Source organism: Nyctereutes procyonoides, unplaced genomic scaffold (genome assembly GCF_905146905.1).
Source record: "Nyctereutes procyonoides isolate TBG_1078 unplaced genomic scaffold, NYPRO_anot_genome, whole genome shotgun sequence".
Lineage (NCBI taxonomy): Eukaryota > Metazoa > Chordata > Mammalia > Carnivora > Canidae > Nyctereutes > Nyctereutes procyonoides.
Window position 1 is genome coordinate 9,665,957 of NW_026575137.1, and position 25,863 is coordinate 9,691,819.

General features: G+C 39.2%; 1 protein-coding gene across 1 annotated transcript in view; it reads left to right on the forward strand.

Annotated features, from left to right (window-relative positions):
* Nucleotides 1-1,791: 1,791 nt before the first annotated feature.
* CIBAR1 (CBY1 interacting BAR domain containing 1) overlaps nucleotides 1,792-25,863 on the forward strand; it is a 29,256-nt gene continuing 5,184 nt past the window's right edge. The window contains exons 1-7 of the mRNA XM_055303335.1: nucleotides 1,792-1,921; nucleotides 2,404-2,638; nucleotides 4,957-5,025; nucleotides 5,892-5,993; nucleotides 8,094-8,099; nucleotides 10,045-10,149; nucleotides 20,639-20,752. Coding sequence (XP_055159310.1) covers nucleotides 1,896-1,921; nucleotides 2,404-2,638; nucleotides 4,957-5,025; nucleotides 5,892-5,993; nucleotides 8,094-8,099; nucleotides 10,045-10,149; nucleotides 20,639-20,752 — 657 coding nt within the window. The 5' untranslated portion in view covers nucleotides 1,792-1,895. The remainder of the gene's footprint in view (nucleotides 1,922-2,403; nucleotides 2,639-4,956; nucleotides 5,026-5,891; nucleotides 5,994-8,093; nucleotides 8,100-10,044; nucleotides 10,150-20,638; nucleotides 20,753-25,863) is intronic.

Below are 25,863 nucleotides of genomic sequence, written 5' to 3' on the forward strand. Positions count from 1 at the left end.
TTTGGTCTTAGGCATTCAGCATCTGAATTTGGGGGAGACATAAACATTCAGATGATGGGGCAGAGGCTTTGAAAGGCTAGCAGGATCTGCTCTCCACGTTCTGCATGGCAATGTTCAACTGTGGGTGCAGAGACCCCAATAAGGGGGGCTGCGGTGAAGGTGAAGGACGGCAGTAGCTGGGATTAGGGATGCAGGAGAGATGGAAGGAATGGAGGCAGGGGACGTGGAGGTTAGGGGAAACGGAACCGGAACGGGGCGGGGGTGGGAGGGAGGGAATCTGCCTCTACCGTCCCTCCTCCCACACCCAGTCAACCCCACCGCAGTCCTGGGGCCTCAGCTCAAATGTCACTTTTCAATGAAATACTTTCCCCCAAGTAGTTCTAAGCAGACTTCTGTATCAAGTACGGGCGACCCTGGCACCATGCACTTTGCTTAGTGCCCGTGTGGTAGTGTGCAAGAGCTCACTGGCTGCTGACAGCCTTCCCACCCCGACACTTGCCAGCGAGGCCATTCTACCACCCAGCCACCGGCTGACCCCCAGGTGGCCGGGAGGCTGTAGGAGAGCCCATCGGAGCAGAGCAGAGCAGACGACCCACGCAGCCCACTCGTGGTGCCGAGTCAGCCGAAGGGCCGGTTCAGGCCACCGCCTTAGGCCGCGGGTTGTCACCTACAGGGGGACGCAGGTCGCGGTGACCTCATGTGCGTTTGTCTGATTGGTGTCCATCCGTCCGAGGAGACAGCTCTGAGAGCGTCGAACTGTTCTGATTTTGCTTTACCGTCGGTGTTCGGAGCTCAGCCCAGGACCTGGAACCCAAGGGGCGCCTGGGGAAGCAGTGCAACGGGGAGCAGAAGGGAGGCCGCAGCCACGCGAGGGCCACCGGGGCCCAGCGCAGGAGCACAGGGGAGGCCGCAGGAACTGGAGGGCCGCCGGGGCCCCGCGCAGGAGCAGAGGACAGGGGAGGCCGCAGGAACGGGAGGGCCGCCGGGGTTCAGCCGAGAAGCCGACGGGAGGCCGCAGCCAGGGGAGAGCCGCCGCGTCCAGGGCCGGCGGTGGAGGGTCCAAGAGGAACGTCTGTCATGGTAAAGCCTCGGGAATCCAAGGCCCAAACCAGGCGGCCTCTCCCCAGGAGCTCAGGGTAGACGAGGGGCGACAGCGCACAATCCAGACGAGACAGCACGGAGGGCAGCCCCGGCGCCGCCGTCAGGGAGGCAGAGCCCTGAGCGCAGGGCTGGCGGCCAGGGCCCGGGAGGCTCAAGGCCAACCTGCGAGCTCCTGCCTCGGGGCTCGCTGCGCAGCAGCCTGGTGGCTGTCAGCTCGCGGAACTCTCAGGGCCCTCGGGATGGGGCTCCGTCCTTCCTGGCTTTGTAGGAGCCCGGTGTCGCACCCAATCTCGTCCAGAAAATGGGACTCAACAAACCCCCGCAGGAAGAAGCCGAGTTCAGCAGGAGCCCCAGGGCCCGGGTGCCAGGTTCCTCGCGGGGTCCACCCAGGCCTCTCGGCAGGCTTCCCGCTGGAGGGGGGGGTGGGGGGGGCGGGGAGGGGGGGCGGCGTCCGGGGGACGGAGGGCGCCAGGCGAGCGGCCACCGCGGCTCGGGCTCAGCGTGGCCCTGGCCCGCGCCCCCCGCCCCGCGCCCCGCGCCTCCTCTCCTCGCCGCCCTCCTCTCCTCCTCCCTCCGTCCCCCTCCTCGCCCGTCCTAGCCCCTGCCGCCGCCGCCGCGGGCCCTGAGCGCGGGGACGCGCCGCGTTGCCGTGGAAACGCCGGGGCCGGCGCGGCGGCGCGCGGGGCGGGCTCTGGGCTGCAGGAGGCGGCGGCTCGCGGCGGGGCGCTCGCTCCGGCGCCGCGGAGCCCGGGTCGTTGGGCCCAGGCCAGGGTCCCCGGCGGGCGCAAGGCGACATGTTGAGGCGCAGCTTGGAAAACCGGTAACGGCCCCGGGGCCTCGGCTGACCGGGGGCCGACACGCGGGGGCTCGGGTGGGGGCAGGGCGGCCCGTCTCCGGGGGCCTCGGTGGGGCCTCGATGGGGCCTCCGCGCCGCCCCCGCCGCGCCCTGGGGCCTACCTCCCCGGGCGGCAGCGAGCGCGGAGGCGCGGAGGCCCGGAGGCCCGGAGGCGCGGAGGCCGGGGCTGGGACGGGCCCTCCCGGGGCCGCGGGGCACCGCGCGGAGCAGCCCCAGCAGCGCCCCCCGCCGCCCGGCACGGAGGCGCCTCCGTGCGCCTAGGCTGTGGGGCACCGAGGCCAGGCCCCGAGAGGCCACCTGGAGGGCCACCGCCGGCCCCGCCGATGGTTCGCGCCCCTAAGCTGCGGCGTGCCCCTGGAACGCTGGCCTGTCCCGGGACCGTGGAGATGAAGCCACCTCCTCTCTAATGAGAACGATCCGCCTTTTGTGTCCCCTTTTTTCCCCAGGGACGCTCAAACCAAACAACTGCAAGATGCTGTCACAAATGTGGAGAAGCACTTCGGGGAGCTGTGCCAAATCTTTGCTGCTTATGTGCGGAAAACGGCCAGGCTGCGAGACAAAGCGGACCTCCTGGTGAATGAAATCAACGCGTACGCCTCCACAGAGACCCCAAATTTAAAGCAGGGCCTGAAAAACTTTGCTGATGAGTTTGCCAAACTCCAGGATTACCGACAGGCAGAGGTATGGAGGTCACAGCGTCATTGTTAGGAATGAGCCCTGAACTGGTGCATGAAGGACCCGTGAAGACTGTCACTTGTAATCCACCTAACTGCAGTGGCGAACACACACTTGATGATAAACCTACATTTTCATGTAACATTGTGTGAGTCTATTAAAGGGAAGCTTCCTGTGATTTGTTGATTTTACCGTTTTCAAACTAAACTGTTAGGGTGTCCTGAAGTCCTGAAATTTCCCCACTTCATTTGCCAGCTTTTGGCCAAGGGGTGGCTATTTACAGGGGGTAGTAAACGTAGTGCCCGTGGGGAAGAAAAGGAGCGTGACTGGTGTCTTGTATGCACGTAAGTATATTTTAAAGTATGTCTGCAGATGAAGCATGGGGAGAGTGGTAATGTCAGTGATTAAGTAGTAAACGGACAAGAGATCTATGCTGCTTCAGTGCTCGGGGAAGTGACCAATATTTCATTGACAAAAAGAAAAGCAGCATTGATTTCCTGATTTATATCATAGATACTGGTAATGAGACTTCCTGGAGTGGTTTTGGGGTTTGTTGTTGTTTTTTGCTTTGGAAGGGAGGGAAAAAGGTGGTGTTGTAACTGTTTTCTTTCTAAAAGCTCATTTTCACTTTTAGTATCTCATAAGCATTTTCACTAATAGATATTTTAGGTTTCAAGATACAGGTTAAGTATTAGAAGTTGCCCAGTTAGAAGCCGCAGCACTGCTTCTCTTGTACTCCTCTCATCAGTGCTTTTGGTACTTTTTAAAAGCCTTGTACAGAAATTTCAGTCATTAAAAAAAAAAAAAAAAAAACAACTCACAAAACAAAGTGAAGATAATGATCTTTGAACCTCTACTTGCTATTCATACAGAAATTTGAGTAGTAATTACATTTTGGGGGTACTTTCGGGAAAAGTTGAGTTCTTGTCATGTGATAGTCTACAACAAACAAGCAACTCTCAGTTACACGTAACTGGGGACTTCAAAAATAATTTATACTCACTGATATAACCTTAAAAACCCATAAGACAATAACTTCAATGCCCCTTTCTAGAAAACCTTTATGCTATTAAATAGCAAAGTGAATTTGATTTACATTTGTTCTCCTTTTTTATTTCCCTTGCTTACCAAATGGTGGAGGTGCTAATGAACAATGAACAAAAGGTAGGCAACAAAAAGGAGAACAGGAAAAAAAGACTTGGATAATCCTTGCACTGAATGGTCAGCGTATGGATTATCTGAAATGGTACAGATTGAACTATTCTGATTATTCGTGGTTTTGATTTAGGATTCCTAATATTTAAATGCTCAATGACAACTTATTTTTTTCATTTTCCTAGAATCTTTTAAAGTGAAACATTCATCTACATTTTGTTTATATAAAAACCAATATGAAATGAAACATACTATATAAACATGTATCCTCAAAAAAAAAGCCTTCTTCCTGCTGCTAAAATAACATGTTCATTTTAAACAATTAGATAATGTCATCTTGTATTACCTGTCCTGATAAGGAAAATTTGAACATCCAGGAGTTATTTTTCTTATGCTGTATCTGCCTTTAAAAACCCCATTTCTTCAGTGTCTTCTACTAGCGCTATTAATTGAAGGTGTAATTACTCAAAATATGATAAAAATGATAATGTTTAAGAAAAGCAGTTTAATTCTAAATAAAAGATCAACCATGCAGTTTCACAGCTCAGCAACACTGAGACCATTTATCTTGTTCTCCAAACATTGGTAATTTACAAATGGCTTCCCAGAAAAGAATTGCACCTAATACAATGGTCTTTAAGCTTCTTTTGCTTTTAAGGATTGTCACTAATTTTTTCCAACATGCTGCATCTTTCAACTTCAATTTTCTTATCTGGAAAGTTGGACTATTACATTTTGGAGATAATATAATGTAAAATATCCAACACTGGGCCAATCACACTGAAAGTGGTAGCTGTAAAATTTGAGATGGCTTAAAACTTACCCAAAAGCTACTATAAGGAAGAAAAATAATAAAGAGATGATCTTGTGGCAGAGATAAGCTTCTTAGAAACCCGAGAGGTTTTCTTGTCAGATTGCACACTAGGTACTTTTCTGCTTTGTTACTCTACGACTTAGCAAGTTTTATTGTGTTTAAGATTCTGAGTTTTATCAATTTCTAGTGATTATTCTTTTACTTACAAAGATAAATTCTAACATTTTAAACATTTTAAAACATTACTCTGTGTATTAATTATGTTTGGGTTAAATAGCCCAGGTTTTATTTCAGAATTTAAGTTTTGATATATCTATGTTTCTTTTCAGTTATATTTTATAATAATTTTCAATAGGTTGAAAGACTTGAAGCCAAAGTAGTTGAACCTTTGAAAGCTTATGGAACCATTGTAAAAATGAAACGAGTAAGTAAATTCATTTTTCCTACTATTATTAACTCTGGTGGCAAAGAGTAATTGTCCTCTTAATAAAAAGTACAATGTAGTGTTACACTAAGTAATAACATGAAGCAGTATTTTATTGTAGAAACTTTAAGATATTTAATATTTGTAGTCATGAAGAATATATGGACGGAACTTATTTTACTAAATGAATGCTTATATTTTCATTTTAAAGTAGGCAGTAACATGTAGATTAAAAGTGTGACAAAGTTGTTGTTTTTTTTTTTACTGAGGTGTAACTGACTAGTTTCAAGTGGACAACATAATGATTGAATATAAATATTGTGAAATGATCACAAGTCTATTTAACATCCAACACCATACATAGCTAGAAATGTTTTTTCTTTTAAGACTTTTAAGATAAACTTTTAGCAACTTTCAAATATGCAGTAGTGTTAGTAACAATAGCCACCATACTGTATGTTACAACCCCAAGTTCTGTTTTTTCAACCAACTTTGAGGTATAATTTACAGGCAATAAAATTCTCCTGTTTTAAGTGTTCACTGAAATTTGACAAATGTGTATACACATATAACCACCACCACAACCAAAATTATATATATATATATATATATATATATATATATATATATATATATATATTTGGTTATAGGTTTACATTGAAATTATCTGTATCATCATTTGAGAAGGTATTAAACACACACATGCACACTCTCACACAAGACACACACTGATCCTGCAATAGTAATAATTCCTCTGGTAATGATGCCTGGACCAAACAGGAGTGTTCTCTCATTCTTAAAACAGAGTGTATGTATTTTATTTCTTAAATCAGAGATTTTTGTTAATCAACAATGCTTATTTTCAGGATGACCTCAAAGCAACGTTAACAGCAAGGAATCGAGAAGCTAAACAGTTAAATCAGTTAGAAAGAACACGTCAGCGAAACCCATCTGATCGACATGTTATTGTATCCTTTGACTTTTGATCTTTAAAAAAATGTTTTGTAAGGTATGCTGTACAAAAGTAAATATATATGGAAAATATGCATTTTACTTTTAAATGTGCTGAAAATTTGAATATAAAGGTTGAAAAGAAACACATTTACAAATTATCATTACAGAGATAAACTAATTTTAAACAAACTGTACCACTAATTCATTCCCCTTTTGTTTTCCATAATAGATATTCAAAAAATAAAACACTTAAAAATGTTGATGTTTTTATAGAAAGTTCAAAATTCTGAGTTGTTTTTCCACATGATGACTGAATATTAATTATAAAATCAATTTAAACATCTATCATGAATCCTAATATATGAATGCCCTGTCTGCCCTGCTTTTGAACAAAGGAAGGAAAAGTCATTTTTCCCCAGTATAATTCCCTTCACCTTTCAAAACAATAATGTGAAACCACAATTGTGACTAGCAGCAAAAGACCTTCAGAGTCTTCTAGAGTAAAACTGAGGTCTGTAGCTGGACACAAAAGAATCTAGATAGGGCTGTCTCCTGTAACAAGGCTTTTCTGTTAAGGTTGACCCTTAAACTAGAATGTGCCTTGATGATTAAAGAAAAGGATAGAAAATAGTGCCTGGCTAATTCCCAGCAACTGGGATAGGTGCAGCTGTAGAGAAAGTACTAATCTATCCCGCTGCCTCTCTTTCCCGTTCCTTCTTATGTCTCCTTCCTACTTCCTGAAGGTTTTAACTGCCCAGCTCAGCCAGAAACCACATGAGGAATGGCTCAATGGGGGCATTTGAGGTTCCAGAACACCTCCATTCCTGAGGGGAATCCCTCGAGCAGTGATTTGGGGTTGCATCAAATGCCTGGTCCTCCTTCCTTTGGACCAAAGGTACATATGCCCAAGCACGCAATAAAGAAAAATAGGCAGCCATAGGGCTTGGGAGTGCCCACTGGAGGCTGGGACGGGAACATCTCATTGAGGCTTAACATCTACAACTAGATTACAGAACCTGGCTTTTAAGCAAGTCAGGTAAACCAGAGAATGCTGGAAAATTTATGACTGACAACTAGGGTTGTCACCAGTTTTTAAGAAGTAAACCAGAGGTCAAAATTTTATTGTTTAATTTGGAGGAAAATACTTAAAGGCAGAAAAAAATGTCATGTCTGTAGGATTGAATCAGGGGTATTAGTATGGAGACTCAACACAGAGATGAATATTCCTAAGGTAAAGGTGTTTCTGACTGAGATGGTCTGTTGTGAACACTGCTATGGAAGAGGTAGTCTTAAACTGTAGATGAAATCGGTCTTTGGGTTCACATGGGGGGAAATAAAATGCAGCAACAGGATAGATCATTGCTGTAGGTGAACTGCTGTGCTCAATGGGAAAGTGAGTGGGTTTTGACAACTTAAGACTAGAAGATAAAGGATATAAATGTATTTAATATAAATATAAGAATATTCACTCATAGCATTACAGAACATTTACCAGGATGGACCCTTAAAATTCATCTGACAATTCAAAAGAAGGATGTTAAAGTCCAGTAAGTAAAATAACTTGAGTAGCCCTGATACAAGAGGATGGGGTAAAAAAGAATCTCAGGGCTCTGTGCTCATCCTGGAAGACTCTGGGGGGCCCCTGAAAAAGCTTCCTGTAACACGGTTTGAAAAACACCAGTCTGGCTCACTGTTTTACAAGGCATTTTGCATTCAGGACTCATTTCGTTAAATATACTGATACCTCTCCTCATAAAGTCGTATCATAGTATTTTAATTAAAAGCATTTCCTACTCGAATTGATCCAATATAGAATTTTGAAGAATTTTCAGAGAAAAAAAAAAAGAAGAAATAGAAACCTATATCCTCTTTGCTAAAAATAGCTGTATGACTTCGGGTGAGTTGCTATGCCTCAGTAAAAGGATATGAGACTTTCAGAAATGAATACTAGTTGCTGGAGGGCAGTAGAAGATTAAGATGTCCCAGCTGTTAGCTTTTGCTTCCCCTTCCCGTGGTTTAGGCAATTCTATCTACTTATCTAAATTAAAAAAAAAAAAATTGAAACTACCAATAAAATGGGGAGGGCAAAGACATGATAAGTCGAAAGGAAGTAGTCACAAGTAAAGAATCGTATGAGTCAAGTGTAATAGTATTAGTCTACTTGGGTATTCTCAGTAGTGGAAGGTTAACATGCCATCAAATAGCTGTTAGACATGTTTTCATACAAATCTATAAAGGGGCTCTATTTTATTTTTGAATTTCCATGATAGTTATATTTTTAAAATCTCAAGCCCAGTAATATAGAAAGTTACTTTTGATCACTGGGTATGATTAAAAGTTAAAAGTTTATATGGTTTTTAAAAACTTTAAACCCTATATGGCAAATGTACACAGACACACACAAATATTTTTTTATACTTAGTATCTTAAAATCATGTATTTGAATTAACCTAAATGTGAGAATACATAATCACTATAAAGTTATAATTAATGTATAATCTAATTGCAAGATCATATAATTCCATGAGTATATGATTTTATTTTAAAAAATATTCTCTTTGAAATGTATTTTTTCCTTTATGAAAAATTTCAGTCACAGGTGGGTAATAAAGTGGTGTGTCAAGAAATGGATCCTTATAGTAAACTCTTTTACTTATTTCAATTTATACATTTTCTTGAAAAAAGGAAGCAAAGGCTAAATGTCAGATTAGTATGTGTCACTAGGCTTTGATGAGAAATGTACATTTTTCCCATGGATTAATTATTAAATGATGATATGTGATACTTTTGAGCAAATATACTACTAGGATAGGAAACAAAACTATTGGAATTTAATCAAAATTAGGCTATGCTTTTTAAAACTTGTTTAATAAAATATTTTAAATATTTTAAACATAATTTATAATAAATATTTTAAATATTTATTAAATATTTGTGGGCAACTACTATTCTAAAGTAAGAGTTTTTTTTTTAGAGGAATACATAAGTAGATTGGAAGTGTTTTGCACTTTACAGTAACCACTACCAATATATGGCTGCTGAGCTCTTGAAATGCAACTAGAGTAAATGACGATACAGTTTTTAAATTTTCATTTAATCTTAATACAAATAGCCACATGTGGCTACTGTCCACCATATTGATCATACAACACAGATCCAGGTAGTACAAGTACTTGTCATTACAATATATGAAGCTAAGCACTAGATTTGTCATCTAATTTATTACCTGTATATATATTTTTTTGTACTAAGCCTTAACTAAATGGTAACAATGTAATATTATTTAATATTATTAGCCTCTAAGAAGAATATACATATATATATTATATACATGCTGAAATAAATATTTGTAGTGTATATTCTACTATATCTGATGAGGATATTACAAGATTAGAAACATTTAATGCAGGGATCCCTGGGTGGCTCAGCGGTTTGGTGCCTGCCTTTGGCCCAGGGCGCGATCCTGGGGTCTCGGGATCAAGTCCCGTGTTGGGTTCCTGGCATGGAGCCTGCTTCTCCCTCTGCCTGTGTCTCTGCCTCTCTCTCTCTTTCTCTATCATTCATAAATAAATAAATAAATAAATAAATAAATAAATAAAATCTTAAAAAAAAACATTTAATGCATTTGAAGAAATAGAAAACTGAAAATACTTCAGTCACAGATCTTTTTTTGAAGAGAAGGTGTTAAAGGGGAAAGAATGAGAAGAAAAAGAATAGAACGATAAGTGGAACAGACAGTGAAATACGTGAAAGCAGTAGAAAATATAGAAAATTGTTTTACAGTAAACAATCCAAGGACGATATAGGGGAAAAAATTGTTTTGTAGAAAGAGAGGGTTTTCTTTGGTTTGAGGTCAAGAATCCTATCACTTAATAGATTTAAAGCTCTTTATTTCTGCACGTGCTTATTATACAGATCATCTTATTTTATGTGATAAAATGTATTATTGAACAGTTTACAGTGGCCAAAAAGCCAGTAGTGCAATGGTAACATTTACAGATAGGCTCAGTTGATTGGATTCTAACTTGAACTTTTTATATCTTTGATTGGGGAATACTTTTGCAGGCAGAAACTGAATTGCAGAGAGCTACGATGGATGCTACCCGGACAACTCGTCATCTAGAGGAGACTATTGACAATTTCGAAAAGCAGAAAATAAAGGATATAAAGGTAATAAAGTAATTGTTAAAGTTTGATACATGTTCCCTAATCTTATTTTTTGTTTTATTTAAATGTATGAAAACTTGGGGTGCCTGGGTAGTTCAGTTGATTAAGCGGCTGCCTTTGGCTTAGGTTGTGGGATTGAGCCCTGCATTGGGCACCCTCCTCAGCGGGCAGCCTGCTTCTCTCTCTCCTCCCCACTCCTGCTCTCTGTTGCTACCTCTCTCCCTCCCTCCTTCCGTGTCTCTCTCTCTCTCTCTCTTCCCCTCTCAAATAAATAAATAAATACAATCTTTTAAAAAATAAATGTATGAAATATTTCCTGATTTTTTTAGCCCATAGTCTATATGAAAAAGATACTATAAATAAAAAGTATCAAGTGTTATTTTCCTCTTTCCTCAGATATTCAGCTTATTATCACAAGTACTATTTAATCAAAGGAAACTAACATTTACTATGTTTTTGTGCACCCAGGCTGTTACAGGCACTATATATGTATTATCTTTTAATCTTTACAGCAACCTCGTAAGAGGTGGTGTTATCCATATATTATATGAAATTTAAGCAGAGCTATAATTTACCTAAAGTATCATAGCCAATAATCTGAACTATAAACCAATTATATGTTTAAAAAATCTAAAAAAAAATCTGTTTTCCATTATGATGTATTCTCATTAAATGCTCTCTAGTAACTCCATATTATAAATGAATAGGCAAGAGTAGCCAACCACATAAACTTGCACCCACCATGATAGGATCTCACAAGAATTGCCTTATTTTATTGTAAAATGCTTCAGAAGGTGTTCAGTGACTTTTTCATAGGCACCTGGAAAGATTTGGAGGATTGCTTATGACCATATTAAGTCCTTTAAAACAAATCATCTAGGAGATGTTTTGGCTCACTGCAAATTTTCCAGGAACAAGCTTCAAAGAAAAATATTCTTGTCATTTTACAACCATTAACAACCATTAACGAAAGCATCCTGCTTTCAAAAGTTATGTTCCTTTTTTTTTTTTTTAAGATTTTATTTATTTGAAAGACTGAGCCTGAGTGGGGGTGCTCAGAGAGAGGGAGAAGCAGACTCCCTGCTGAGCTGGGAGCCCATCACAGGGGCTCCATCCCAGGACCTGGGTTCATGACCTCAGCTGAAGGCAGATGCTTAACCGACTGAGCCACCCAGGGGCCCCTAAGTTACATTCTTAATAAAATAAGCAACATCTGACACAATATTATCATCATTCCTCTTTACAATCCACAAAACAATATTCATTTGCACCCCACCCCCATCACAGGTTCAAAGGATCTCAGAAATTTGATTTTTCTGATAGCCATTCTCAGAAGTCTCTGGTTTGGTCCTGAAAACCAAAAACCTTTTTTTAAAAGCCTCTCAATTCACTTTGTGCTCTAGTGTGTAATATAGTAGATTGCTACTCTTGAAGAGAATCTCAGAAAGCTGCCCTGAGACAGACTCCGTTTACTGAGTTGGGAGTGTGGGCAGGATATAACGTTTTACACCTGCTGACACCATCTCTTCAACTGAGGGAGAAAGGAAGGAAGGTTATTAAAATAATTAGCTTTAACCTGAATGATGAAAATGGAGACTTGTGAGGTATGCTTGATTCCATTGCCACCGTAAGGCTACGTCAGTGATGGCAGCCTGATTTCCTTGCACCACTCCAGCTCCTCATGCCTACAAAATTTTCTTTTACATGTGGTAATCTGGGTCTCTCATCTGTGGGTTCAGTTCAGCGGCAGACTACCTCTATAGAGGTTTTTAATGCCCCAAGCAACCACCCGTTACAAAATGGGCAGAGAGAGTGGAGAATTCCCAACTGCAATTCCTACTACCTGGGATTTCCTGAAGCATTAGGACAGAGAGAGAGGGACCGCAGACGGGAGGGTGCGCAGAGAGGGAAAGGGCTTCCAAGCTTTTCTCTTTGCCTACTTCATCATGCCCCTGGAAGGAAGTCTCTTGGTAGTCACCAAAAGTGTAAGACATGAAAAAAACCTTTTTTAATAAATTGAGATAGAATTCATACACCAATACAATTCACCCATTTAAAATGTACAACTAGTGATTTTTTAGTGCCTTCCAGTAGGTGCAACCATCACCACTCAATTTTAGAACATTATCATCAGCCACAGGAAGACCTACTACTTTGTTGCTTCCCACACCCCTACCCACCCTGCCCCAGCCCTAAGCAGCCACCACTAATCTGAAATCTCTGGATTTGGCTCTTCTGGCCATTTCACGTGAATAGAATCATAACATGGTTTTTGTGACTGGCTTCTTTGGCTTAGCATGCTTTCATTATTAGCTGTATATATGTGTGTGCTATATGTTAGCTATAATATGCTTTAATATAGTATGTGTTCTATCAGTGTAATTCATTCTTTTTTACGGCCAAATATCCCATTGTATGGATATAACTTCATTTTCTTTATCCATTCATCAAGTGATGGACATTTGGGTTGTTTTCTACCTTCTGGTTATTGTGATTCATGTGCAAGTTTTTGTATGGACATAGATTTTCATTTTTCTTAGGTATATATCTAATTAAATTGCTGGACCAGGGCCCCTAGGTGGCTCAGCGGTTGAGCATCTGCCTTTGGCTCAGGTCGTGATCCCGGTGTCCTGGGATCGAGTCCCTCATCGGGCTCCCTGCAGGGAACCTGCTTCTCCCTCTGCCTCTCTGTGTCTCTCATGAATAAATAAAATCTTTTAAAATGCTGGATCATATGCTAGCCCTATATTTAATCATTTGAGAAACTTCCTGCACCATTCTGCATTCCCACCAGTAAAAAACAAGGGTTCGAATTTTTCTGCATCCTCACCAGTACTTGCTGTTCATCACTTTTTCAGTACAGCCATTGAAATGGCAGCTCGTTGTGGTTTCGAGTTGCATTTCCCTGCTAATGCTTATTGGCCATTTGCATATCTTCCTTGAAGAAAGGTCTATTCAGGTCTAATCCTTGAAAGAAAGGATTCAGATCCTTTGCCCATATTTTAGTTGGATTGTCTTTTTATTATTGAATGGCAAAAGTTCTTTATTCTGGATACAAGTCCCTTTTCAGATCTTTGATTTGATATTATTTTCTCCCATTCTTAGGGTTCTTTTCAATATCTTGATGGTGCTCCTTGAAGCAGAACAGTTTGTAATTCTGATGAAGTCCAATGTTTCTTTTGTTGCATGTTTCCAGCGTAATATCTAACAATCCACTGCCAAATCTGAGATCTTGAAGATTTATCCCTGTTTTCTTCTAATAGTTGTATAGTTTTAATGTTTCATATAATAAGCCTTTGATCCATTTGAGTTAATTTTTATGTATGGTGTGAGCTGAAAAATAAACTTCATCTCTTTGCATGGGACTGTCCTGTTGCCCAAGCACCATTTATTAAAGATGCTATTCTTTGCCATTGAATAGTCTTGGAACTATTCTTGAAGATCAGTTGACATAGTTTTGTTTCTGGACTTTCATGATCTACAGGTAGGTCTATCCTTATGCCAGTACTACACTATCTTGATGAGCATTGCTTTATAATGCATTTTAAAATCACGGTGTGTGAGTGCTTCTACTTTGTTCTTTTTATTTTTTTTTAAGATTTTATTTATTCATGAGAAACACAGAGAGAGAGAGAGAGAGAGAGAGAGAAAGAGGTGCAGAGACACAGGCAGAGGGAGAAGCAGGCTCCATGCAGGGAACCCCACCTGGGACTTGATCCCAGGTCTTCAGGATCACACCCTGGGCTGAAGGTGGCGCTAAACCACTGAGCTACCCGGGCTGCCCCTACTTTGTTCTTTTTAAAGATTGTTTTGACTATTCTGGATCTGTTGCAATTCTATATGAATTTTAGAATCAGCTTGTCAGTTTTTTTTTTTTAAGGTTTTATTTACTCGTGAGAGACACACACACAGAGAGAGGCAGAGGCACAGGCAGAGGGAGAAGCAGGCTCCATGCAGGGAGCCCAGTGTGGGACTGGATCCCCAGATCCCGACCTGAGCTAAAGGCAGACGCTCAATGGCTGAGCCACCCGGGCTCCCCAGCTTGTTAGTTTCTATAAAGAAGTCGGGTGGGATTCTGGTAGGGATTGCCTCCAATCTGTAAATCCACTTGGGGGAGTACTGCCATCTTACAATTAATTTTTCTATTCCATGAACATGGGTTATTTTTCCATTTATTTAAATATTCCTTAATTTGTTTTAACCACGTTGGTAGTTTTCAGAGTATAAGTTTTGTTCTTCTTAAAGTTTTTCCTAAGTATTTTATCATTCTTGATGCTATTATAAATGGAATTGTTTAATTTCATTTTCAGATTGTTCGGTGCAAGTGCACACAAATATAACTGACTTTTGCACAATGATCTTACGTTCTGCAACATGGCAGAACTCCTTTATAAGCAATGACAATTTTTTAGTAGATTCCTTAGGATTTTCTACATACAAGATGATGTCATGTGTGACAACCTATACTCTAAATGCAGACTCCTATGATCTAACAAACTTCCAGAAATGGGTTCCAGAGGTCAGTATCAAACAAGGCTCTGAAACCTCATTTTCTACATCTTTCCTCCTTACTATCAAATTGTTTCTTTTCCAAGTCAGGCCTCATTTGAGATCTTTTATGATAAAGAGGGATGGACAAATCTCATACTAGAAGCCTTCTGACAAGTTAAAAAAGAGTTAAATTACTGTCACCCTATGTTGAGGTTAGCATGTCTCACATTTCTGTTTATGAGAAAAATTCTTGGAAAAGTAAGAATCATTGATGCCACTCAATTTTGAGAGAAACAAAGGACCTGTTATCAGGCTACTGCTTCAGATGGGGACAGAGCTTCTGTCTCCTTCCTTAACCTCTGTGGGGGCAGAAATGAGTGAGCACTACTGATAACCGTACTACTGTGTTGTTGGGTTTAACTTACAAGTCCATCTGAGTTTTGGTAGCAGCATTAATCAGCAAGGTAGCACAATTTTTAGATAAAAGACTTCACAGGAACCTTGCAAAAAATTTGAGCAAAGTTGGTATGGAACTTACTGTACACAATGTGAATGAAAAATCACAACCCCTGGGGCGCCTGGGTGACTCAGTTGGTTAAGCAGTTAAAAATTCCGACTCTTAATTTCGGCTCAGGTCATGGCTCCATGCTGTGCTTAGAGCCTGCTTAAGATACTCTCTCTCTCCCTCTCCACCCCTCCTCCCTCTGTCCTGCTCATTCTTGTTCTCTTTAAAAAAAAAAAAAAAAAATCGTGGGGTTCCTGGATGGCTCAGTCGGTTAAGCATCTGGCTGCAGCTCAGGTCATGATCCCAGGGTCCTGGGATGGAGCCCTGCATTGGGGTCCCTGGTCAGTGGGGAGTTTGCTTCTCCCTCTCCCTCTCCACCCCAATCATGCTCTCTCGGTCTCTCATATAATTTTTTTTTAAATCCCATTCATTTCCCATGTTAATAGGAAAAGTCATCATTTAAATGGTGGGTGTCAAGGGAATTTCAGACCTTCAGAAAGGATCTTGACCAGGGGTCACTCCTAGAACAGAGGGACAGGAATGTAGTATGTGGCAAAGTAGCTGACATGAGCAAGAAACATCTAAATTAATTTTTAAAAGCTTTATTTTTCTTATAGCTAAATATAAAGTCACCATAGTTTGTTTTTTTTAATACAACCATTGAGAAAAATGTAATCCTACTATTCAGAAATAATCAGCACTCTGGTTTATATCATTCTGATGTTCTTCTATGCACATATACACAAGAGACATGATAGTAACAAGTATTTCTTAGGTGTTATGTCACATATCCTGTGTACTTTATATGGATATAAACTCATACTCCTCACAACATCCTTATGAGGAACATAGTATCATTACCCCATATAGCTATATTGAAGTGGACCACACTATGTATAGCATCTCTTTTTAAAATTTAATATATCCTGGACATATGTGCCAAGAAACAGAGATGGAGATCATCCTTTTTGGTATCCTCATAGTATTTCGCTATGGCTATATCTAACCAGTCCTTATGTGGTTATTATCTAGGTTATTTTTTGCAATTATAAATCTCACCGCCACTAAACATTGGCCTTTGTTGATCCAGCTATTCTTCTGAGATAAATTACCAGAGTGGTATTTCTGATTCAAAGAGCATACACCCTTTAAAGTTTGATACTTTCTATCCACAGATCTTTAAACTTCACAAAATTTTAACAAGTTTATATTTCTACAAAACTTTGCATGGGCTCCCCAGTGTACCAATGAAGAGTAGCAGTATTTTTAATAACTAATCTGATAGGTGAAAAAATCAGTGTCATCTTAACTTGCAGTTACTGCAGTTAAGACAGAATATTTTCATATATTTAAGGACAAATTTCTTTAGTAAATGACCCACACTTGTTAGCCTATATTTTTATTGAATATTGGCAGTTTTCTTATTAATGTGTAAAAAACTATATAGAGAAAATTAACCCTCATGTTGCGAAATGTATTTTCCCATTTTGTTGTTCATGGTGTGTTTTTGCCCTAAAGTTTTATTTTTTTTGCCAGGTCTATTAATGGTTTTCCCCTTTTTGGTTTCTGACTTTGTGTCATGCTTAGAAAGGTTGTTTTCATCCTAAAGATTGTATACTTGGTTATATTTTCTTCTAGTAAATGTGATATTTAAAATTTTTTTAAGTATTTAAACATTTTATCTAGTAGTTGTGTTCTGACATGGTATGAGGTAGGTATTAACTTCATTCTTTTCAAGTAGATAAATTTCTCCTGACATCATTTATTGGAGAGACTCTATTCTGGAGAACATGATTTCCCCTTTATTTGCCAAAATGTTAGTATGACCTTTTATGACTTGTTAAAAGTCTTGCTTGCTAATTAAATCAGATGGAGGCTTTAATATTAGGAAAAGGAACATTTTCTAACTTAGCAAGTTTACTTCTTGAGTAATAAAAATAGCTAACGTGTGTTGAGCACTTACTCCAAACCAGTTTCCATACTATACCTTTTCTTGGATCATCTCATTTAATCCTTGAGGATTAATCCTGTGAGGTTGACACTGTTGTCATCCCCATTGTACAGATGAAAGAAATTAGGAGAAAGAATAGGTGAACTGCTCAATATTTTATAGCTCTTAGGTTTCAGTCATGATTGGAACCCAGATTTATCTTAATCCAGAGCCCATGTTCTTAACTACTAAATTAAGAACTCTCCTGCTTTAGAGAATACTTGCCAACAGGTAGAGGATTTCAGATTAGCTCCCTCAGCCCTCAGATTAAAAATTAAGCATGCACCCAAATTGTCTTCTAGTCACACAAAATAAAAATTGAAAGGGGGGGGGGAAGTAACTCATTAATGCTTCTGTCCTTGATTATACTGACTCATTCCAGATAAGGTTACATGAGATCCCTGAAAGTTAGCTGTATTTATTTGAGGAAAATTATTTCTAAATATGACTGGTTCCTAGAAAGTTCCGCCACCCTTCTAGTCATTCACTGAAAATATTCTATTTCAAAAACATGCATTTTATATTCTTTCTTATATTAGTCATCACCTAGCTTTTATGTTCCTTGCTATTATTCTTCTTCCTTCTGCCTATTTTCACATATTTTATGATATTCTAACTAGGAAGAGCATAATTGGCAGTATTGTCTCCTGACTCTACTCAAGGATACAACTCTCCTCTGTGATAATCTTTAGGCCTCATGACTCTTGGGTCAGAGATTGTAAGTCTGGGATACTAGGTTACCAGAACTACTGATTTCCCATTTCCCATTCTGATAGAAAAACAGTATAAAAAAACAGTAGGGCCATTCTCATCTTATTTAGTGAGTGTGATAGGTTTTGTCAAGAAATAAAAATTCAAACCATAGACGACTAAACCAAAGTATCACAAAACTTAAGACTGATTTCCCCATCTTCCAAGTAGTAAATAACAGACGTTGATACAGATAATTTGTAAAGTACTTGTCACTAATTGAAACTAAATTTTGAGATTGGGAAATGGTAACAGACTAAAAACTGATCAGTGTCTTAAAATGAGGATGCAGTAGTTTCTCTTAACAGACGATATGAATAAATAAAAATAATGTATCTTTCTTCATTGACAGACATATCTACATATTTTTCAGGGCTTATGAGCTAAGGGGAATGTAAATCCTATAAAATGTTGGTATTAAATAAATGTTAGTTCAGAGATGACACATTGAGAGATTTTTAACCATCAGAAATTTAATAACTGGGCAGCCTGGATGGCTCAGTGGTTTAGTGCCTGCCTTTGGCCCAGGGCCTGATCCTGGAGTCCTGGGATCGAGTCCCACGTCGGGCTCCCTGCACGGAGCCTGCTTCTCCCTCTGCCTGTGTCTCTGCCTCTCTCTCTCTCTCTCTCTCTCTCTCTCTCTCTGTGTGTGTGTGTGTGTGTGTATGTGTCTCTCGTGAATGAATAAATAAAATCTTTAAAAAATTTAATAACTATATTCAAATATTTGAAAAATATTTAAAGAGGTTTGCATATTCCATAAAGTTACCACAGTGAAATAGACTTGAATTAAGCCTAAATCTACAGATTTAGGTGTAATAACATTGTAAATGTGTGGATTCCACTAGTTATTAGTGTGCCAGTCTTAAAGATTTAGAATATCCATCTGTGGAAATATTTAAAAACAGGAATAACACCTAACTCGAGTGTTGAAACTTAATTCCTTATTTGAGGCTCTTTATTTCTTAGGTACTTTTATAGCATGCCTTCTCTTCTCTCTCCACATAAGTAAACAGATGGTCTGGAAATATCCAAGGAAAACTAAAACAGAGTTGACTATGTAACATTGTAAAATACAATTCTCTACCTCCCTCTGTACTTAACCTGAAACAAGTTTAAGGGTTTACTGTAGAATTCTAAGCCTAAGTAAATGAAAAACTTTTCTGTTTCAGCCTTGAATAAAGTCAAACTATGTATTTTTTAACATAGTTCCTTACTTACTAAATGTTGAAAAATCCCTAAATTTAAGATTCAGAAGAAAAGATGTAAGCCGTGCTTGACTGTCCCATTACCTAAAAAGAGCTGCAGACCAAGAAGCAAGTAGGAGTCTTCAGTGCTCTGCTGCTCTTCTAACGGGCACTCCTTTCTAGCTCACCAGCTCTCTTAGGAAGACTGAGAACTAAGTAAGTCCCAGTCCTAATCAAAAGCCAGTTCACCTCTAAGATATTTCCTGAGTATCTGGAGATCCTTAGGCATAATGCTGCATATTAGTCAGGTGCTGTTCCAGTAGACCAGAATCCTCTGTGACCTATATGAACTGACAGTAAGGGTCACTGTTGAGTCATAGCTGCCTCTCATCCCAGAGCCCAATATTTGCAGGCCAGAAGGGATCCTTTTCAACTACAGATCTGCTTACATTGAGTAGTGATCAGAAGCCTATTCATATTCCCATAAATATTCTTGTAATTCTGAAGAAAGAATGGAGATGGGGGCAGGAGGAACCATGGGACAATAGGGATACCTGTAACACTGTCTTCCAAAGTGTAGGGTCACTCCTATCTGGGTGGTTAACACAGGAGAGCAGGAACGAGGAGAAAGGGACATCTGACTCTTGTCTTCTATAACCCATCTCTTCTCTCTTGCCCCTTGAAGGACAGTGAATGAGTATTTTCTACCTTGTTCTTATTCTGCCTACTTCTCTCCACTTTAATGCTCTGATTTATTTTGATGAGGAACAAGATAACAAAAGGAGAAGATCCTATTTTATGAAACACTTGTCTGGTTTGTATCTTTTCTTATACCAATTATCTCACCCCTGCTTAGATCAACATGTCTATCCTCATTCTCTTAACCCATGATTTTACTTGTCATACGTTGTCATCATGCTCAGAGTCTACGTGCAGTTTATTTGTGAGAGAAATTATTGATTCCAGCAAGAATAGCACAGTACAAGAGCTATAGCCTTTGAAGAATCAGACCCAAGTTTCAACATTCTAGCTGTGAGCGACACTTGCCAAGTCCTATGCAAATGCACGATGCTATTATCAGTGGTAACAATATAATTACTAATTCCTTTGTGGTTAGAGAATACAAGTAACACATAGAAATAGGACTGAATATAATTCCTGTCTAAAAGACATTGTTGTTTAAACATCAGTTTGAATTACTAAAACACCAGGTTTAGAACTGACCTGTTTTACCTAATAATTATAGGCATATGGCAACAGGGTACATAATGGTATACATTTTAATCGGATCTTTTCTTTTTAAATCACAAATGTCAATTCCAAGGTGTACAAAGAACTAAATAAGAGGAAGTAAATGGTAAGATAGGAAATACTGTGTGTAATTTCAAGGTTGTGCTGCCAAAGGTCTTTGCAACTATTTTTATACCCGTTATCTTTTGTACTTCATTTGCCCTGTGGAAAAAGAGATACCTCTATATTTCATAAAATGCCAAGACTATAGTAAGCAATAAATTTACTAAATCCACAGGTTCATATGATTGTTTAAATTCCAATCTGTTTTTTTTTCAGACTATATTTTCAGAATTTATCACTATTGAAATGTTATTTCATGGCAAAGCTTTAGAGGTCTACACTGCTGCCTACCAAAACATACAAAAGATTGATGAAGAAGAAGATTTGGAGGTAGGACTATGTCTATCTAAATTCAGTTCTTCTGTTAAGATGGAAACGGTTAAAAGAAAGCACTGGTTGTGTGGGCAAAAATATCTTTTGACTTTGAGCATTACAGTGGTTTATATTACTGTATGCAGTCCCAAATAGTTTAACTTTCATGATTTTCTTAAGTAAGCATTTTTGACTTTTCAGATTAGCCATAGTAAAGTTTCAAGGATTAATTTATTAATAGCTAGTTAACAGGGTCATTACATGAAATAATGTGTCATTTTGACTAGTGATGTAAGCCAGTGTGCTAACCATAATACTGATTTGTGCTATGCAAAATACTCAGAGCTTCACATGCATTTTCTCATTCACTTCTCACACAATCCTGTAAGGTACAAGCTGTTGTTATTCTCATCTTTACAACTACAAAAACAGGTTTAGAGGCTTTCAGTAACTTAGCGTGACCATGGACACTTAGCTGTAAGTAGCAGAATCAGGATTCTAACCAGTTTTGTGTGACTTAATCAGGCTTGTTTTGTACTGAGAATTCAAGTCCAGCTGGCCAACTAATGTTAGAGCACCTAAATCAAAACCTGGCTTCAACAAGCATTATCTGAAGAGTGAATAATGTCATACACCCCTACCTTCTAAAAGGGAGGAAAAATGGCAGAAAAGTATTTTTGCTGAAACAGCTAGAATATTGGAGACATACTTTGTCCATATTATCTCTATAGTAGAAGTGAGAAAGGCCAGGTCATCTCAAGATAGAACCAGAATTCTTTATTGATAGAATTTGAGAGTATCTGCCACTTGACAATTGTGAAGAATCCCCAAGTTGTTTATTTATTAAACTGTCCATTATAAAGTGACCCCCGGGGCCTTCTCTTCTCACTACCCCATTGATTCCAAGAAACTTAATTGAGTAAAATCAGATTACAGTTTGACAAAAATGAAGAAAGGTACGTGTGTGTGTGTATGTGTGTGTGTGTGTACATACATATATTTTCCAACGCCAGGAATCTCACAGTTTTCTATCAGTTATGCATACATGATATTTCTGCTTTTTGTTTCTCAATAAATGGCTTCCTAAGGGACCATTCCTTCCAAATACTAAAGCTAAGATTTCTTAATTTTCACTATTTTCATGTACTCTGTAAAAAAAAAAAAAATAGATCGAGCTTTTGTCATCTGTAAAATGAAAAAATAACAAATGTTTATATAGTGATTACTCTGGGCAGCTACTGACCTACGCATTTTAATTATATTTTAATTCCTCCATCTACTTTGATAGAGGTACTTAATTGTCTTCATTTCTATGGAAGAGAAAAACTGAGGCAGAATGAGGTTAAGAAACGTCCCAGAGGGGCCCACAACTAATAAGTAATATAGCTGGGAGCCAAACCCAGAAGTCTGACTACTGACACGGTGTTTGTATCCTCTCTATCCTGTGAAAAATGATGTTCAGATTCCCTCCAAGAAACATCACAGCATTCAGTGGCAGGTTCAGAATTTGTCCCCCACTTTTCGTACAAGACTGGAGTCCTCATTACAAGCATTTCCATTCTCCTTTTTCTGATGCCCTTGACATGCCATTTGTTAACAGTCACCAAAGTCCCTTCACTTCCTCTGGACCCCAACATTTTCCTTCTCATCCCAGTGGTCCCAGCTAGGTGTTTGGTCACACCACTTCTCTTACTGCTATTCTTAGGCAACACACTAGGTAGCTCATGAGAAGAGAGATTCATAAAAAAAAACTAAAGATCTCAGGGCTGTGTGGTAGATATGTTTTTTGACAAGGTATCAACTTCCCCACTTTGTCGTGGGGCAATATTAAGCAAGTTCTTCATAATTCAGCTTCCTTATCTCTAAAATAGAGATACAGCATTTACCTCATAAAATGTTCATTCAGCAACTTTTTATTGAGCGCCTGTTATATGCCAGGCACCATTCTAAGTTCTGAGGATTAAACATTGTAAGTCAGAAATGGTCTGACTTAAGCAAAAACTTAAGAAATCTAGTTCAGATATTAAAAACATATACAGGCATACCTCAGAGAGATTGCAGTATTCCAGATCTCTGCAACAAAAGGAATATCACAATAAAGCAAGTCAAATGAATATTTTAGTTTCCCAGTACATATAAAAGTTATGTTTAAACTATAGTCTATTTTTTAAGTTTATTTTAATTCCAGTATAATTAATATACAGCATTACATACTATAGTTTAAATGTGCAATAGCATTTTAGATCTTTAAAAAAAAGTGTACATATCTAAATTAAATATTTTATTGCTAAAAGATGCTAACCATCATCTGAGCTATCAGTCATAATCACTAATCGCAGGTCACCATAACACATGTAGTAATAATAATAATGAAAAAGTTTAAACTATTACAATAATTACCAAGATGTGACACAGAGACACGAAGTGAGCAAATGCTATTGGAAAAATGGCATCAAGACTTGCTTAAAGCAGTATTGCCACAAACCTTCAATTCATAAAAAAACAGAGTATGTGTGAAGCACGATACAGTGGAATACAATAAGACCAGGTATGCCTACACTGTGTAACTATTTTAAGTTTTATAATACGACCAGTCTCATAAAGTATATAGTGTGCTATGAATGTATGTTTTGGAGAATTCAAAATAGTCTGGAGAATCAAAGAATGGTTTCTTGATTAGAAGTTTGAGGGATGTGTTGGAGGACCCCTGGCAACACCCTTTAGGCGAAGGATACAGATAGATACACAAAGGTCCTGAGGCATGAGGAACTACTGACATAAACTGTTACTATTATGCCATATAGAGATTATGGAGAGGAAGGGAGTCCAGGGACAGTTGTGGGACCAGGGGACATAAAATAATAAACAGGTATCAAAAAGGAAAAGGATCCTTTAAATACAGGGTTTCTTGGAAACAAGTAGAGAAAATATGAAGAGAGGAACAGAAATAGAACTTGTTGCTCTTAGGTAGTCTATGCTTTACGAGAGCTGCTGAGACTTATTCTGGCAGCAGCTAATTTTTTTTGCAGTTAGGTATCTAGTTATATCACAAACCATCTTACCTTATTTGTTCTTCATTTAAAAAAGCATTGTCAGGCTCATTTCCCCTTCAAAAGATCACCTCTGCGCAATCACTTCAGAACATCTCGAGACTCACTCCTAGAAGAGATCTTGGACCATATTGGGAAATGGATTATTGCCAATAAATATTCCTCTAAATCTGTTGCCCTGCATTGAGATTAATTTTAATATTTAACTGGTTTAGAATTTTATCTTGTGGGTGTATACTGTCTTCCATTTTCCATTTTTAACCTCATCTTTGCTGGAACAGTTAAAAAAAGAAATGTTCTACCAAAAATGTATCCTTTCCAAGTACCAGCTAATTAATGAGTCATCTAGTCTTTATATCATACTAGGATGCCAGTGTTCCATATCTGGCACCAGAACATAACTGAGTCCTCAGTAACATGTTAAATAACCTAACATGCTAAGCATGCCTGAATTGCCCTACAACACAAGTCTCACCTGTAGGGTTAAGTTTCATCTCTCAATTTCTTTTGTGTCTTGCACTTACTTCTCTAAGGTTTAAAGGAACGTATAAAGACATCCCTTAGTGGAGTCTTTTTTTCCCCTAGAACATAGGGATTAAGATCATGTTAACGTCACTTATCATGTTACTGTCTTAAGGTGGAGGAGTTGCAAAGATAAAACAGGGCTCCTTACTCTATAGGAACTTAAAACTGGGAGGAGAGATAGATGTGTAATTACAGAACAATGAAATGAAAGCTGTATTGAGGGTATGGACAACAGGAGCTACTGTTGACATTTGACTTGTCTCTTGGAATTTTGCTGGAATTCCAGGCTGAGGAATCAGCACTGCAAAGGGAGAGTAGTACATGTTCTACATACAGGGACATTGGCTAGAGGTGAAGAGTGGTGGGCAGGTTTGAGTGATTAAGATCATTTGATGACATGGAGGTCACCTAAAGAATTTGGACCCTGGGTAGTCAGGAGCCACTGAGTTTTTTAATAACATATTTTGGTCTTCAGTAAGATAATTCTAAGTAAGCTACAAAGAAAGACGCGTGGAGTCAAAAAACTAAGAAGTACCTCAGATGAGAAATTTAGGGGACAATGGCCAGGGTTTTAGTTTTTGGTCTACTAAATTGTATGGTAACATCATTCATTGGTAAGGTGAATGCAGAGCTACACTGTCCAATACAGTAGCTAGCCACTGTGGCTAAAATAAAAAATTTGAAGTTCCTTATTCACATGAACCACATGTGAGCCCTTGAAAAGGGCTCAGGAACCACATGTTGCCTTTTTGAACAGCACAAGATAGCAAGCATTTCCCTTATCTTAGAAAATTCTACTAGACATTATTGGTCTAGGAAAACAGAAGGTAGTTGGGCACGTAAGTATGGCTATCAAGAGAGAGCCTATAGAGAATTGGTTGAAAGGTAGCCATTAAACACTGTATTTATCTTAATCTTTCAGAGAAAGGTATAAATAAAACAACCACCCATGGCCTAAGGGAAACCCTTTATAAAAATATTTAAGGTATAAGCAGTAGAAAAGGAGATGTGAAGAAATAGGGCAGCTAGCCCATGAACGGTTTAGAAATGGCATGCGTGAAAAAGAAGTTTCATAACAAGGTCAGTAAAGACCAAGACAGAAAGATGACCTTGGTGATTTTTGGCAAGAGCAATCTCAGTAGAAGGTGAAAGACTACTTGTGGGTTTTTGACAAATGGAGATGAAGTAGAATATTTGAGAAGTTTTTTAAGGAATAAAGTTATACCTTGAAGTAATTTAAAAAAAAAAAAAAAGATTGATCTTGGCTTGTTTGCTGGGGGAAGGAACTGTGGAGAAAGCAAGCTTTTTGTTTTTTAAGTTTTGGTTATAGGATATATGTACCTTGGAAAATATCAGAATGACATTTGACCCTGACCATGACAGGGTGAAGAGCTGAGGGAAAAAAAGAGTGAAGTTATCACATCTGATAATCTTACCAGTTACTAGTCTGTATGTTAGAGAAATGGGGGAAGACAAAGATACAGAGAGGCTTAAGAGAGTGGTATTTGGAACTGTTGCTTTAAGGCAAAAAACTGACAAAGGGATTCTAGATTC